The sequence below is a fragment of the Solanum stenotomum genome, chromosome 6, assembly GCF_019186545.1.
Source record: "Solanum stenotomum isolate F172 chromosome 6, ASM1918654v1, whole genome shotgun sequence".
Taxonomy (NCBI): Eukaryota; Viridiplantae; Streptophyta; class Magnoliopsida; order Solanales; family Solanaceae; genus Solanum; species Solanum stenotomum.
In genome coordinates, this window is record NC_064287.1 from 22,592,966 (window position 1) to 22,609,398 (window position 16,433).

Consider the following 16,433-nt stretch of genomic DNA (forward strand, 5'->3'; position numbering starts at 1 on the left):
CACTTTTGAAGAAGTGTGTGGGTGATCTAGAATCCGTAGTTCCATTAGAGACTGTGGCTGTAAAATATAGTCTTTCTTATGAGGATGTACCAGTTGAGATTCTTGATCGTCAAGTTAGAAGGTTGAGAAACAAAGAAGTAGCTTCAATCAAGGTTTGGTGGAGGAGTCAGTCCGTAGAGGGAGCTACTTGGGAAGCAGAAACGGCCATGAAAGCCAAGTATCCTCACCTCTTTCCTTCTGATTCCACTCCAGCTTGAGGTAATAATTCCTTTTCAGTTTTTTCAGTCATTCATGCGTAAATTCAGTCTTAGAATCATGTTCCTTCAGTTTGTACTTGCATTTTCAGCGTATTTGCATGTCCTTGGAACTCAGTTTAGACAAAAAATTAGTTCTCAATATTTAGTGGTAGGGATTGTAGCCCTCTCCCTCCATTTCAGCTAGTTTAGTCTTCATTAGAGGACGAATGGCCCTACGGGGGACATAATGTAACACCTCGTATTCGAAACAGACCAAAAATGCAGATTTTGAGAAGATACAGGTGCAACCCACGATTGCCATCCACGGACCGTAGGTCAGACCATGTCCCATGCTGGTGGTCCGTGGTTCACCACTGCAACCCCTCCCCAACCCAGCTCATAAAATCGGATAAGTCTCGACCCATGGATAGACCCACGGTCCGTATGTCAGACCATGGTCCATGGTCTTTGTCCATGGATCAAGACTCCTTTACCTAGCCTCTGACACGAACTACGGTTGGCCAACACGTACCGTCGTTCGATCCACGGCCCGTAGGTCTGACCGTAGATAAGGGTCAACAGTCATTTAGGTGATAATTGTTGAGTGGGTCAACTTCAAATGGTCATAACTGTTAGCACAAAAGGAATTATGTGTCCAATGACCTATGATATGATAGATAATTGAATCCTCTTTCCAATGCCACCGAGTTTGCTAAAATCCGACCTCCAAGTAAAATGTAATGCTTGTTTTAGTGAAGCCCTGTCGGGCAGACTTGACCGACGACCCCAATCTATGGACCGTCGATTGACCTACGGCCCGTAGGTCCGATCCGTTGGTCACTCCGACATCAATTAAGTCAGGGGTCTTTTGGTCTTTTCCTCTTTCGTTTAAGCTACATCGTTTAGACCTTAATCATGAGGTTTTAGTCAGTTTAAGTCTAGAAACATAACTAGAACTTATCTAAGTCAGATCATTAATCAAAACATAGAAAATTAGTGCGTAAGAGGAGAAGAGAAGTCAAGAACCCTAGTTCAAGAACGCAACAAGGTTCCTTCAGTTTCAGTCCCGAAATCAAAAGATTTCTCCATGGAATTCGTCACCAGGTATGTGGGATTTCACTAGTGGGTTCCTTTCGCCCATTAGGTCCCTAGAATTCAGTTAGATTCTTGATTCCATGATTACAAACAGACCTAGGATTTCTAGAATTTCAACAGATCATCATGAATTTGTTATTTAAATGTTTCAAATCAATTATCATGTTATTTCTCTTTTTATTGCATGAATTTCAGAACCCTAGCTATGTATTTCTTTAGTTCTTGAATTATACATGCTAGGTCAGATATTTCAATATTCAGTTATACATGTCTCAGTTTATGAATGTATCATTATCAGAATAATTGTTGCATTCTCAGTTTTGCATGTTCAGTTTTGAGCTATCCAGTATTACAGAAATTCAGTCATAATGTGTTAATCACTTAATGTATTGGGAGTCGCATAATACCGAGTTGGACTAGGGTTCAACGTACCCATATAGTCCCAGAACTACAAGCCACGTAGGTGTAAGTCCCCTCTGTGGGCAACATCAGTTTAGTGATCACGCCAATCATTCCTCTATACCTTTGGCCGGGTATATTGGGTCCTTTCGATGGGGCGTATACATCGGACTCCACATTTAGCTCAAGTGGTTTTATTGTCCGTTAATAGTAGCTCCCATAGTTCAGTCAGACTCTATTGCATTGGGCGCATTTACAGTTCATTCAGTATTCAGTCAACATGTTATAAATTGGTCATTGTATTCAGTTAGCTCAATATTCAGTATCTATATCATGTCCAGATTATTTCATTGCTTTATTGCTTTGTCCAGTTATATGTTATTTCAGCTTACTCTATCCTGTATGCTCAGTACCTTTCAAGTACTGACGCATACGTGAGCTACATCTTCTCGTGATGTAGGTTCAGGTTCTCAGCATCCAGATCACACTTAGATCGGTTCCCGATCTCCAGTTCAACAGCATCAGTGGTGAGTCCTTATTCTTCGAGGACAATAGTCATGTTATCTTTCAGTTTTCAGTCTTTTAGTTTTATATTTCTAGACTTAGCTGGGGCATGTCCCAACACTTCTAGTCAGTTTAGAGGCTTATTTCAGACATAGTTATATTCAACTTAGTATTGAGTTAATATATTCTTTGTATTAGACTCATCAATTTTCATTTATCTCAGTTATAGTATATGGGTATTCCCCATCTTTTTATTTTTATTTTTGATTTAAGCTTCCGCATCAGTTTATTATCTTTCGTATGCTCATGATCATGCTAGCATGGTTAGCTTGGGATCACTTATGGTCCTAGGTCTCGTGTCCGGGTCTCGGGGGTAGCTTGGGGCGTGACAGATGCCTAGTTGGTTCCAGAATGCTTGGGCAACGAATATTCCATGAAGATATGCTTGGTTGTTTCAATGCCAAATTTACATAATTTGTAGATATTAGAAGGAACTTCTTGAAGTTTGTGAAGATAATAGTTAGAAGGAATCCTATCGTGGTAGCAAAGACAAATGAGGAACTTGTTCTTAGGAAGTTTATAACTCCTAGATCCAACGAAAGTTCTTATGATGGTTCTGAATGGAAGGAGTGGCTATGAGTCTATTTACCGAAGCCAAAGAGAATTTACCATTGTCATTGAGGGACCAAATTGGAATGTCTTTGGTAAGAGTGGGCATAATCGGGATGAATTTTATGACATCAAAGATTGTATTGGGAAAAAAGGAGCAGGAGTTGATATTCCACTGATTATCTATCCAAAGGTCGGAAACTTTCTTGTTAACATCGGATATATGAATTGGGCCTTCTATAAGTGCTCTAAGATTTGTGGCAGGGAGAATCCAATTAAAGGACTAGATGTTCGCACTTTCACCATTGGCAATTAGCCATCTAATACCTTTGTCACAATATTTCCAGCCTAGCATAGCATTTTGAAGATGAAAGAGGTGTTATTGCAATAGCTTCTAAAATTGTTACGATGGTAAAGAGAATTTTCCCACGGGGACTTTGGATTATTGAACCTTCTCCAGGCTAAACTAGAAAGCATGGATTTATTCTTGGTATCAACATCATGAAGGCCTGACCCACCAAGCTGAATTGGAGAAGTAATGGTTTTCCAGCTAAGGTAGGGAATTTTTTTCTTACGATGTGAGATACCCCATATGAAATCTCTTTGGATTTTATCCATACTCTGAAGGGTTTATTGATGGAGCTTAAAGTACTTCATAGGGTAGTTTGGGATGGAGTTAAGGGTGGACTTAACTAGAGTAGTTCTTCCCGCCATGGTTAGAAAATTGATATTCTAGTCAGCATGTCGTTGCTTCATTCTATCCAAAATGTTAAGGAAATCTCGAGGCCTAAGGGAGAATCTAGGGATTGGGAAGCCAATATAAGTTCTAAATTTAGTAGTGTGGGTGATACCAAAGGTGGTTGAGAGTTGGGAAATGGTAGCTTTACAATTAGCCGAGGGTATGATCTTGGACTTATTTTTATTGATGCTTTGGCCAAAAAGTTGACAAAAGAGTTCAATACATTGGGCCATGGAAGTGATAGAGATTTTATTGGCCTTGTCCATAAGAGTGAGATCATCAGCGTAAAAGAGGAGGGAGAAGAGAGGACCACGATCGGATAATTTAATGGGGGGTCTAAAGACCAATATTGAATTGGTAATTTTTATAAGTAGAGAGCTCATACAAAGGATGAATATATATAGAGATAGTGGGTCTCCCTATTAGATACCTCTTGTAAGGTTAGTTTTTTTTGTACCATTTATAAGGATGAACATAGAAGAAGTAGTGATACAAGACATAATGAGTTTTGAGGTATTAGGAGGGAATTTAAAATAAATTAAGGTTATATATATATGAAGGACCATTCTAGCTTGACGAAAGCCGTTTCGAGATCCATCTTAAGCATAAAGCTTCATATCGAGGAGGTGGAGTGTTTGAAACTATTGGTGATTTCTTGAATGAAAATTGCATTATCATCTGGTCTTCTACCTTATAAGAAGTTGGATTGATAAGGATCGATGATTTTCTGGCGATAAGGTTTTATTCAATGCACTAAGATTTTAGAGATGGCCTTGTAGATAGTGTTACGAAGACCTATGGGTCGAAAACTTTTAAGATTATTTGCATTAGGAATCTTAGGAATTAAATAGAGGTTGGTTTGGTTGATAATAGGAGGGATCTCAGAATTTTTAAAAACTTTGTGAACAATTTTTTTACTATATGGCCAATAGTGTCCTGGAACTTTTGGTAAAAAAAGGGTGTAATCCATTGGGACCCAGAGCCTTAAAAGGTTGGAAGGATTTAATGACCTGGATAATCTCTGAGTCTTTTAGAGGGAGGTTAAGATTGCAGAGATCAGTAGTATTAAATGAGGTACTGTTAACTGAAGAAAGTTTGAGGGAGGTGGTATAGATATTTTGCAAATAGTCAACAGTATGAGTAACAAACAAACTTGGTTATTTATCAAGTTCCCTGGTCATCCACAAAAAAGGAGATTTTATTACATCTACGCCTGTTAATGATAGATAGGTTGAAAATTTTGGTATTGTTGTCTCCCTCGTTTAACCAATTAATTTGGGACCTCATTTTCCAATGATCGTCCTCAATTTTCAGAATATTGTAATACTCGGTTCAAAGCATATGATCTAAATTCAGGAGGAACAGACTAGTATGAAAGTTCCTAGAATTCTGAATTCATGTCAGGCGAGCCGTGAGTTTGGATTTCTTTTTCTGAAAGTCTCCAAAAGTGTGTCTACTCTACTTTTGGACAGCTTCTTAGAAGTCTTGGTTGGCTTAGATGAGGTTCGTATTATGCCAACTATTATAGACAAGCCCCTAGAAATCTTGATGAGTACACCAATAAGTTTCAATCTGGAAGAGTTTTTTTTGGGAGGATGAAGGTATATTATTGATAGTGAGCATAATTGGAGAGTGGACGGCATGAGTTCTAGGGAGATGAGTCACAAAAACATTCTCACAATTAAGGAGCCAATCTTTATTAGCTAGACAACGGTCAAGGCTTTCTAGCATTAAGCCTTCTCTATGAAGATGATTTGATCAAGTGTAGCCCGAGCCCTTAAACCTGATGTCTAAGAGGTTGCAGTGATTAATAAAATTATTAAATCTATTAGCTTGAGTGATATTATAAGGCCTGCCCCCCATTTATCAGTTTGGAAAGTTATATCATTAAAGTCTCCCCCTCGAAGCCAAGGGCCCTTATAAGAATCACTAATTTCTTTAAGATTATTCCAAAGAACATTACAAACAACAGTATTAGTGCTAGCATAGATAATACTTAATAACCAAGTTTGGTGATTAGGGTTTACCTAGACCATTGCATTTAATTCCTTCCTGATTAGAGTTTCTCACTTGGTTTACCATCACCAAGTTATCATGCCATAAAAGGACAATTCCTCCACATATTCCCATAGCAGGGACCTCTATCATGCCACTTGTAGCCTAGTTTTAAGTAAAGCTAAGATGCACATGTTGTGGACCCTAATGATTTCTTATAAAGAAGTCATTATGATCACCACAAATGTTTCAAATTATAATGGTATTAGCGTAATTCATGAGATAGGACTTAGTGGTGTTCGTTACCTCCTCTATCTGAGTCCTTAGAGTTGGACTCAGAACTACGAATAGTGGGCGAAAGTCGATTGAGCACTTATTGAATTCACGGGGCAGTTGAAAATGTATTTCTTGTCTTCCATCTTCGGGAAGAGCATAAGGGCTACTCCTTTTAAGTTTGCTATTTCTGTGAACAAGAGAGGTTGAGCTTCCTCCATGTCTTCCTCTGGTCCTTTGTAGGTGTAGTCGAAGGGTTTGGAGCTTGATTTGGTTGTGGTATCCACATGTAGAATAGTAGGTTCTCCAAGCTCAGCTCTGAGGGGGTGAAGAATGGGAGGTCCTCCCTCACAGGCGCTAAAAAAGATTCAAGTGGTTGGGGAGGTTCCACATTTGTTAAATGTGGTGAAAAAGGGCTAAAGCTATAGTATGAGCTAGTGGGTTTAACAGATTGTTCAACTAGACCTGATTCATGTAGTTTTCCATTGCAAGTTGCATTCCCTCCGTTATCATTTGATCAATGAAGTTTGGGTTTTGGAGAATGATTATAACTTCCTGTCCCTCTAGATCGAGAGTGAAAAAGATGGATTAACCTTGGAGACTCTATTCATTCAAGGATTGCGGAGGCTGTAAAAATGGGAGAGTTGTGGTGGTGTACACTATTGGAGGAGGGTTTTGGTTCGGAGGTATTGGTAGGTTTCCATGGTTGGAGTTTTTGGAGCCATTAGGGTCAACCTACATCTTTTAGAGGGTAAGGAATTATCAGGCGTTGCATTTGGGCTTGGGCTGATAGGGATGTGGGTGGTTAATATAGTAGGCAAAGTAGTATTAGGTTGGGTGATCAGACATAATTCTAATGATTGGAGATCTTTTCTTGGGATTTAGCTTGCATGGGATTGGTGGTATTTAATGGGAGAAGAGTGAAGTCAGCGTTAGTGTATTGTATATCATGCATATAATCCCTAATGTCCATTTGGCTAAAGTCTGGTGTCAAGTGTAGAAAGGGTTTATTTAAGTTGTCAATGTGTTGAGTAGAGCAGGTGTCAGAGTGGGTAATTTTGGTTTTACAACTATGCATTTTTTCCTAGAGTAAGACAAGTGTTAATATCCATATTACTAGTAGGGAAAATTTGAGTGGGGTCCATTGTTATTTAAGGGTGAGACGTGGAGGAATGATTGGTTGCCACGTCTGGCATACGTGTCTTTACTTGATCAACAGAAGCATATGAGTGGTTTTGGAGTGGGTATGTTGCAAAAGGCCGGTGTCACTGTATTGTTGATGATCTATGAAATTGCGTTTCTATCGGTAATAGCTGAAGAAAGGATTTCGAATTTGTTTATATTCTTCTGGATGACAGAAGATTTATAGGTCGGGGTGGGATAAGTTCTGTTAGTTTTTCTAGCATTTTGAGTACTTGTATTAGATGCAATAGTATCAGGAAGTAGGGTAGAGGAGGACTTACCAGGCATTGCCATCGAGGCATTATTTGAACTTCCCACGGATGGGTCAGGAAAACTGTTACTATCTCGATTTGGCCTTGGGGGAAGGTGATTGTGTGCCATTCCTCCGCGATTGGCGGCATTGGAGGTGTTGCTAATGATGAAGTTTGTTCAGCAGGATTAAATTTGCATTGCATCCTCGAGTGGTCAATTCTACCACAAGATTGACACAATTGGTTGACTCCTTCATACCAAATTTCTTGTGTGTGACTACCAACTTGGAGTGTCGATTTCAGGGGTTTTTCTAGTGGTACTTCCACACATAGGCTGACATATCTTCCTCGTATAGTTGTGCTAGTACAAACATCTATATTCAGTAGTTTGCCGATGGCATTACCAATTTTTTTCAAAATGATTCCATCATAAAATTTTGTAGGGAGATGCAGGAGACGAATCCAAATGGTCATATTGGTGGTAGTTTCTTTATTAGCTATGAAATTTGGAACCCACTTTTGAAAATAGAGGAAGTGATTATTAATGAACCAAGGGCCATCTTCTAGAACAAAACTAAGTTGATCCCTATCTGGAAATTTGGCTACATAGTAGTCAGATCCTAAATCAATTAATGGGAATTTGGTAGTTGTTTTCCAGATTACGTTGAGTTTTTATTTGAGTACTTGATGCTATATACTCATGTCGATAAGTTTAATTATAACCAAATATTTCCATGGAGAGTGTATCCTCATTTTGTTTTCTTTGGTAAGGAGGATCTAATCTAGTTACGTTGTCATTGATTGAGTGTCTATATCCATTTGGGGGCTAACAGGTTCGCTTGTCATTTCTACATCAACTAGTTCACTAATGATAGTTTTGTTCAACATGAGTGAATCTTTGAACGTTAATGCAGGGATCGAATATGTATTAGGAGAGATATCTAGGGGATTTGGAGGGATCTCCTTAGTGGGAGTCATGGCTAGATCTTTGGAATTCATAGTTAGGTTGGAGTGTTTCAACCTTATTTTTACATATTTGGTAATGTTATCTTCTATTATGGATTACCATTAGCGTGTCTTGAAATTTTACTAAAAATATTCAAACTTTAAATCTTTTACTATAATATTCTTTTAAAGAATGGGTGCACAAAAGCTTATAAAACTAAACTACCTAATATTTATCTATATCATAAAAATACTTTATTTTTGGTAACTATATCACAAAAATACATTATTTTTGGTAACTATACCACAAAATACTTTATTTTTTGTAAGTATATCACAAAATACTTATTATCGAACTAATAATAAATAAACAAAAAATGTTACTAGTGAGACTATAAATTAGTATTGTAAGGTACTTCAACGAAATGACTAATAACAACATAAAAGTACAATCAAAAGATATTTATAAAAAAAAATGACAAGCACATTATTTCACATACAAATAAAAGTGGAAAAAAAGACAAGAATTTCTTATGTTGTTATTTAAAATTAGGAACAAAATTGATATCGAATTTGTGTGAAAAATCGTGAATTTCCTTGAGAGATGCTCTCTTAAACCCTTGTTTGCCTATTATCGCTGGAGGGTACCTTGACCAACAATGGTTGGTCACCTCTTTTTGGTGATCAACGAACCACCACCAGCACCCAAATTCATCATAGGTAAATTTTCTTACCCAAAGAAACTAAAAATATTTCAAACCCTATTCCAGTTAAAGATATTAATTATATTCATGGTAAACCAACATTTTTTTGGGATGAAGATGAATTTAACGTAATGATAATACATAAAATCCACAATTTTCTGCCAAGGGGAAATTGTCATATGAGTGGATTGAACTTGATGAAATTCGCAAAATTATGGCTCTACAACGCAAAATCAAGGTAAATTGCAAGATGTGATTCTTGGGAGATAGACCTACCTTGACTAGGATAACAGTTATGGAGGACAATTATGGAGGACTACGTTTACCTTATGTGTAAACCCTTGTATTTTTCTAAAAGCCAAGGACGACTACTATAAGATGAGACCCCTTAAGTGGGAGCCATAGTTCAATCCTAAGGCAAAGACAACACCACCATTGATATGGATTTCATTTCGGGCTTGTCATCTAATTTCTTTTTTAAAGAATCACTTTTTACAATGAAAAAAATAGTAGGTAAATCTCTACATGTTTATATGGCTACGAAAAATCAATCTAGGCCAGATGTGCAAAAGTTAACGTAGAAGTTTATTTATCGAGAGATTTTCCCCCCAAAAAATTAATTTGGAAATAAATCTAGTACAAAGAGTATTATCTCGACTTGGATCACCATCAAATATGACTACATGTCCAAGTATTGAAAAACATGCAAACTATAAGGGCAAAAATGATTAGAGTGTCTTGTACTTCATCCATATTTGAGGTCTTCGTGAGAAGAGGATAATAAATAAGGGATAATCAACAAGAAGAAGACAATACTGAGAATTTGAGCAGTGGAAAGATTGTTGGTCCTCCAAATAGGATCAATTTTGTCTAGAATAAAATAGTGACAAGGGAGCCTGAAGTAAAGAATATAGGAGTGGGGGGATATTAGAGAAATATATCACAATAGCTTCACACAACTCCAAAGTATCCAAAGCATGACATGAATTATAATGTCTGAAATGTTACTAAGGATAATGTTTTTCACTAAGCCAACATATAAAGGGATCCAACAACGATATGCGTAGGAGAACAACAAAAATTTGACTATGTATATGCAAATCAATAAATATGTATATGCGAATCAATAACTCTTTTGGTGTATTAGAGACTAATGAAGGGGAAAAAATTGAAATACGGGTCATTGAGAAGTAACAAGTATCTTGTAAGCCTTGGATTGAAGCCTCATTTGGAGAACTCAATCAATTCACACAGAAGTAAAGAACTCAAGTCAACAAAAGGGAAAAATCATTCAGGATGTCACAACTAATCATGTAATTATAAAGGTTGAAGACAACAAGAAAAAGAATTCACAATTGAACATGTTTTAGAGATGATCATACAATACTCTCCCTTAGAGAGGATAATGGAGAACCCTAAGGATACAAATTAAGTGAAACCATGAATGCATTAGAAGATAATGAAAAGAAGGGGATGATAATCAGAACAAGCTGACAAGGGAGCAAATTTCACTAGTGCGAAAAGATACTGAAACAATACAAACCAATAAACAACACAGGGAAAGACATTACAGAATATAAGTTTGCAACAAGAGAAGGGAACACAAACTAAATCCTCATTGATCCTATGACCCTGTATTCTAATAGTAGGGATATGAAAAAGGAGAAGGAACACATGTTGATAATGATGAATTGGAATTTAGAGATAAAGTTTAAGGAGAGGAAAATAGCATGACTGGAGTTGTTAAGAGTAAAATCAACCCTAAAGTGTTTTTTACACCACATGAGAACGGGAAAAGTTAAACAAGAGAAGAGAAGCCCATAGTCAATATCAAGCTAGTAGCAAAGGATCCATGTGATGATTGGTAGATTTACACTCATTTGAGGCCTTTTTATTTCAACAATTAGTGTCCTCAATGCCTAATTATATCCTATTATGATGGTATTTTAATGAGTTGCAGCTATGAAGGCTAAAGGACTATGCGAGCATAAATACATGAAAGAAAGGACAAACACATTAAAAGAAGTATCAACTTTATACTGTTGGTCACCCAACCAAAAAGGTGGATCACCCAAGTGGCCTAATCTCGCCAAAGTTACAATGCTCACAATTGAAAATGTTAAAGGTAGGTCGACAAATTGAAAAGCAAAATGGCGACTCGTCCAAGTTGAATGGCGAACAATATGACCATCACCAAAAGTGACAGTACTCTGATGTAAAGTGAAGGCTTAAAAGGTGAACAAATGAGGTGATTGACAATCTGCCGAATGTAAAAGACATACTCAATCGAGTTCGCTAACAGAGGTTCAAACAACTGGAGCTTCAAGAAAAAGAAATTCGAGCTAAGAAACAAATGGTGATCTGTCGATCGTGTTTGGCAAGCCCGACTAATATCACCGAGTTGGTCATGCAGTGAAATTTGGGCCAAATTTTGGAAAACTATAAATAGCCCAAAGGAGAGAGAAAATAGAGAGTTTTTTTGGATAAAGTTTTGAGAGAGAACTTCTAGAGAGAACTTTTTAGAGATTGAGAGCTTTTGTGTGAATTTTTTTTTACCTTGTGAAAACATCTTCAAACTTGGAGTTTTGTAATACATTCTTCAAATTGACAATTGGAATTTGAAATCAAAGTGATTTTGATTATAATTGCTTAATTTCGTTGGTGTTGATTATAATTGCTTAATTTCATCACATCCATGGTTGCTCTCATGATATGTATAATTCCATTACTTTTTGTGATGCGTTGCTAAAACCCCAATTATGGGGGTGCAATTATGGGGCTAGGTGTTGATAAAATGTTGTGGATATTGTGTTTTGATTTGTTTTATTGCGATAAATTCATGGATTTGAACTAATTAGCATGGGGTTAATTAATGGGTTAAGATTGCAAATTTTAATTCATATTCTCGATCTTCAGTTGACTCGAAAGTGTCACGACCTGAGCCTACACCCTGAAAGTGACACGGCGTACAAGACTTCAAAAAGTCTCATACAAACCTCATAGCATTCATGAACATAGGAGCATAGGAAAATAGTGCGGAATTTAAAACTTTTCTTTACAATCGAAGTCATTTTTCATAAAAGCAAGCGGAAAACTTTCTATACTTTGTCTCAAACCATCTACAACACTTTGAATAAAATTTGGGACTTAGCCCATACAAAAGCTCTAAACATAAAGTAAAAGGCATAAAGGGAAATAATGGGTTCGTCCTCGAAATTATGAGGACTCACCAATTCTTCAACTCCATGCTCCTTATAAAACCTATCTTCCAAGTATATGACATCAAGTCTCCAAACCCTATACTTTTCTAGAAAATGAAGAAATATGGGTTAGCACATATAATGTACTAAGTATGATAGCCATGCAAAAACCATGCTTAAAATGGACATTTGATTGAAAATCATGCATTATGTCAATTTTGAGAAAACTTCATGAACGTAAGTATAAGAGGCATAAGATACAACATAATCAACATATAAGACATTTCATCACATTAGAACATAATCAACATATAAGCCATTTCATCACATTAAGCCCTTTACATTAATTAACCCCAAGCTATACTTTGTGCAAAGTATGAATAGCGTCCCATACCACCATCCACACTAAGTACCACATCAAAGACACCATATTTCTCTATTGTTATAAGTGTAGGTGGTGGGAAGTGAGGAGATCTTTTGAGGAAGCTTGGGATATTGACTCTTCTCAAGAAGCTTGGTATGTCCTCATATATTAGAGGACATAGTTGTTATCTTTCTAGTATTTCCACTTAGACATTGTATAAGACTTATATTTTCTATTGTTGTAAAGGGCCGTGTCCCTAAGATGTTCTATTAGTGTCTAAGATGCTACATGAGACTTACAAATTCTACTTCTTTACATTTGAAAGATTTTATGAGTATTATGGATTTGTTTTAAAAAGTGTTTTTATTCCTTACGATTTTTATTACCGAATGCGATGAATGAATGCTAAGGCTTGTATAAGACCTTCGAGAGGCCAAATACGCATATAACGGCTAGGGGGTGCTCCCGGGTCGTTACAAACTTGGTATCAGAGCATAAGGTTTTGGAAATTGTCCCTTAGGATTCAAAGTCTCATATGCCACGTCTAGTAGAGTCTTGTTCATTGGTGTGAGTCGCGACACATCTATGGGAGAGAGGCTATAGGACGGTAGAAGTTTCACTTCTTTCATTAATCTTGACATCGTGCCTTAGAGTTTGGTCTATAAGTGTCATTTTCCTAATCCGTCTCTTGTGTTTATAGGAAATGAATACGAGGGCTAATCGAAGGAGAGCGGAAGAAGGGGTAGTTGATGAGGGAGTTCCTCTCCAAGGTGTGCAAGGTCTTCAAGATGACCAAGTCCCCATAGGCAATCAAGAGAATGAGGTTCCGGTGGCTCCCCCGGCCATGACTAATGAAGAGATTAGGGCGGCTTTTCTAACTCTAGCCCGAGCTTTGACAGCTCAAGCTAACCGAGATGTGGGGCCTAGGGTGAATGCTAATGAGAGTACGGTGGCCTCAAGGTTGAGAGACTTCGTGATGATGAATCCTCATATCTTTTTAGGCTCAAGAATTGGAGAAGATCCCCAAGGATTCTTTGATGAGATTTACAAAATTGTGGATGCTATGGGAGTATCTTTTAGAGAGAAAGCGGAATTTGCTTCATACCAATTGAAGGAGGTGGCCCAAATTTGGTACACTCAATGGAAGGCAAATAGGTCAGAGGAAGCGGGTCCTATAGAGTGGGAGGAGTTTAAGGAAGCATTCTTGGTAAGTACTTTCCCCTAGAGAAGAGGGAGTGCAAAATTGAGGAGTTCATTAATCTTAGGCAAGGTAATATGAGTGTGGAGGAGTATGCTTTGAAGTTCTCTATGTTGTCTAGGTATGCTCCATCTTTGTTGTCTAACCCTAGAGAGGAGATGAGTAGGTTTGTTACCGGTTTATCCGACTTGGTGAAAGAAGAGTGTCGTACGACAATGCTCCATGGTGACATGAACATCTCTAGGCTTGTTGTGTATGCTCAATCTATTGAGGAGTCTAAGATGACTAGGGTGAGGAAAGATTTAAAAAGGAGTAGGTATGAGGATCAAGGACAACCTAGGTTTAAGAAGAGGGCTCCAAATCAAGATTTCTCAAGTGCTCCTAAGGTTAACCATGAAGGAGGTGGTGGTTCTCAAATTGCTAAGCCTACTTGTTCCACTTGTGGAAAGAAGCATTTTGGGAAGTGTCTATCCGGCACTAGTGGTTGCTATGGCTGTGGGAAAAATGATCACAAGGTGAGAGATTGTCCTTATAATGTGTCTAAAGGAAGGAATGCTAGGCAAACTCCTTATAGTGGTCCTAGTGTTGATGGTCAAGCAAGGAATCGTTTCTATGCTCTCCAAGCTAACAAGGAAGCAAATCCGGATGAAGGTGCCGATAAGTCATAGTTTCTAGTTTTGTGTTGGAATCCTTTTGTGTTGGTTTTGATGGGTTTCTCCTAATTGGGGAATGGTATGTTGAAGGATGAGTTGAGGTGAGTTTGGATATTCTTGTCTCTTTCTTCTATTCCTAATCAACCTTGAGTCATAGAATTGTAGAAGCATGATGCATGGTTTTTGGAGTCTTGTGTGGAAAATAATGAGTTTCTATATTCTCCTTATAATGATGAATGCTTTAAATTGAGTTCTTGATTTAAATAAGAAAATGAGGTTCATGATTGTTGTTCTCCTTATATGCATAAAATGGTGAGTTGTTAAAAGTTGTTAGAGTTGATTAGTTGATCATGCTTAAGTGTATTCTTGATGTGGCATGATTGTGTTTTAGTGAGATAATTGCATATTGTGTTCTTTGATGTTGTTATGAGCGTGAGGTACTATGGAGAAGGGAGTTCCTCCAAACAAAGGAGAAATGGAAAAAGGTTTGAGGCATGTTGAGTTGTAGGTGTGATTCGTACTTCCATAAAATTTGAATGAAGTGGTGTTGTAATGGCTTGTTATGTGGAGTTGATGTTTCCTCCTTGATGAGTGCTTTCATATTGATATTGTATGATTGTTGTGGGCGGCTAGTCTTGAGTCATTACCCTTAATGTTTTAAAGTGTCATTCGAGGATGAATGTTCCCAAGTGGGGCATATTGTAACTCCCCTCAAAATGAAGTAGGAAGAACTAGAGCTTCACATGTGTTTTGGTTTTGATGGAGTATGGTTGTCCCGAGTCTTGTTTAAAAGAGTTTCGTGAGTCAATGTCAAGGCATGTGCTAGACTCTACGTTAAAAAGGTGTTTTTAAATGATGGTTTAAGGAGGAGGCATGTGCCATGCCAAAGGGATAAGGCTTGCTCAACCTTGTCCAAGCTACTGCCCCATGACCACGGACCACTTCACGGCCGGTGGTCATGACCACGGCTCGTGAAAATGGCTGTGAAGGTCACTTGGTGGCAAAGCTTGCAAGGCCATTTAGCCAGGCCACTGCCTCCAAGTTCACGAGCATCACCATGACCCGTGGTGTTGACCACGGATCGTGGGAGCTTCCGTGAACTTGACTTGGCCTTGGAGGGCTTGGCAAGTGAGGGAGGCTCACTGCCTCAAGGACCACGGGCACCACCACGAGCCGTGGTTCCCCTCACGACCCGTTTAGTTTGGCGTGGTCCCTGACGGGCTGCCTCAAGAGAAGGGTTTTTAAATAATTTTGTTTTAATTGTTTATTATGTGGGGTTGATTTTAAATGGTTTATATGATAAATATATAAGGTTTTAAGTTTTTTAACAAGTCATTTTACTCTCTTTTCCCAAATTAAATTCCAAAGTTCTTCTCTCTCAACTCAAGGAAGAAGGAGAAGTGGAACCTAGGGTTTTAGATTTCAAGCTTTCTTCATCAAATTTTCATGGGATTCATCAAGTCGAAGGTATTGTGACCCTTGATCATTGATTATCCTTTCTTTCAAGGAGTCCATTCAAAAGGATTTCAAAAGTCTTCAAAGAACAAAAAGCCTAATTTCTATTCTAAGCATGGGTTCATTGATAAATTGTTTTCAAAAGCATTATATTGGTGAATTAAAGTAGAATTGATGATTTTATATGAACTTCCTTCAAGAATCCATGTTTTCACTAAAACCCTAAATTTGCTATGAAGTGGGTCTATTTCTATAAATTCAAAATTGATGGAATTATGTGTCAAGTGAATTGTATTGATATCTCTTGTGTTGTTTAATGTTTATTTATGATTAATTGTTGATAATGGATGAATTAAGGGTGGTAAGACTTATAGGTGAAGTATTGATGATGTTGGCTATGCCTTTGGATTATGGTAAGAAAGCTTGAATTCTCTTTGTAGAATTGATTGTTGTTGGTAGGTTGAACCCACCTTTGGTGGAAGTGTTATATCTTATTATTGTGTGGTATTATTGGGAATTGAGACCATGAAGGGCAATATATGAGTGTTATTATATTGTTGTAGTTTTATACATATATGAGGCTCTATGTAAAGTCCTATATGAAGCTATATGTAAAGTTTGTGTGAAGCTA

General features: G+C 37.6%; 1 protein-coding gene across 1 annotated transcript; it reads left to right on the forward strand.

Annotated features, from left to right (window-relative positions):
* Positions 1–13,199: 13,199 nt before the first annotated feature.
* On the forward strand, positions 13,200–14,362 carry LOC125868583 (uncharacterized). The gene is made up of 3 exons (XM_049549213.1): positions 13,200–13,266; positions 13,498–13,703; positions 13,967–14,362. Exons 1-3 carry the CDS (start codon positions 13,200–13,202, stop codon positions 14,360–14,362), a joined length of 669 nt encoding a protein of 222 aa, XP_049405170.1.
* Positions 14,363–16,433: the final 2,071 nt, after the last annotated feature.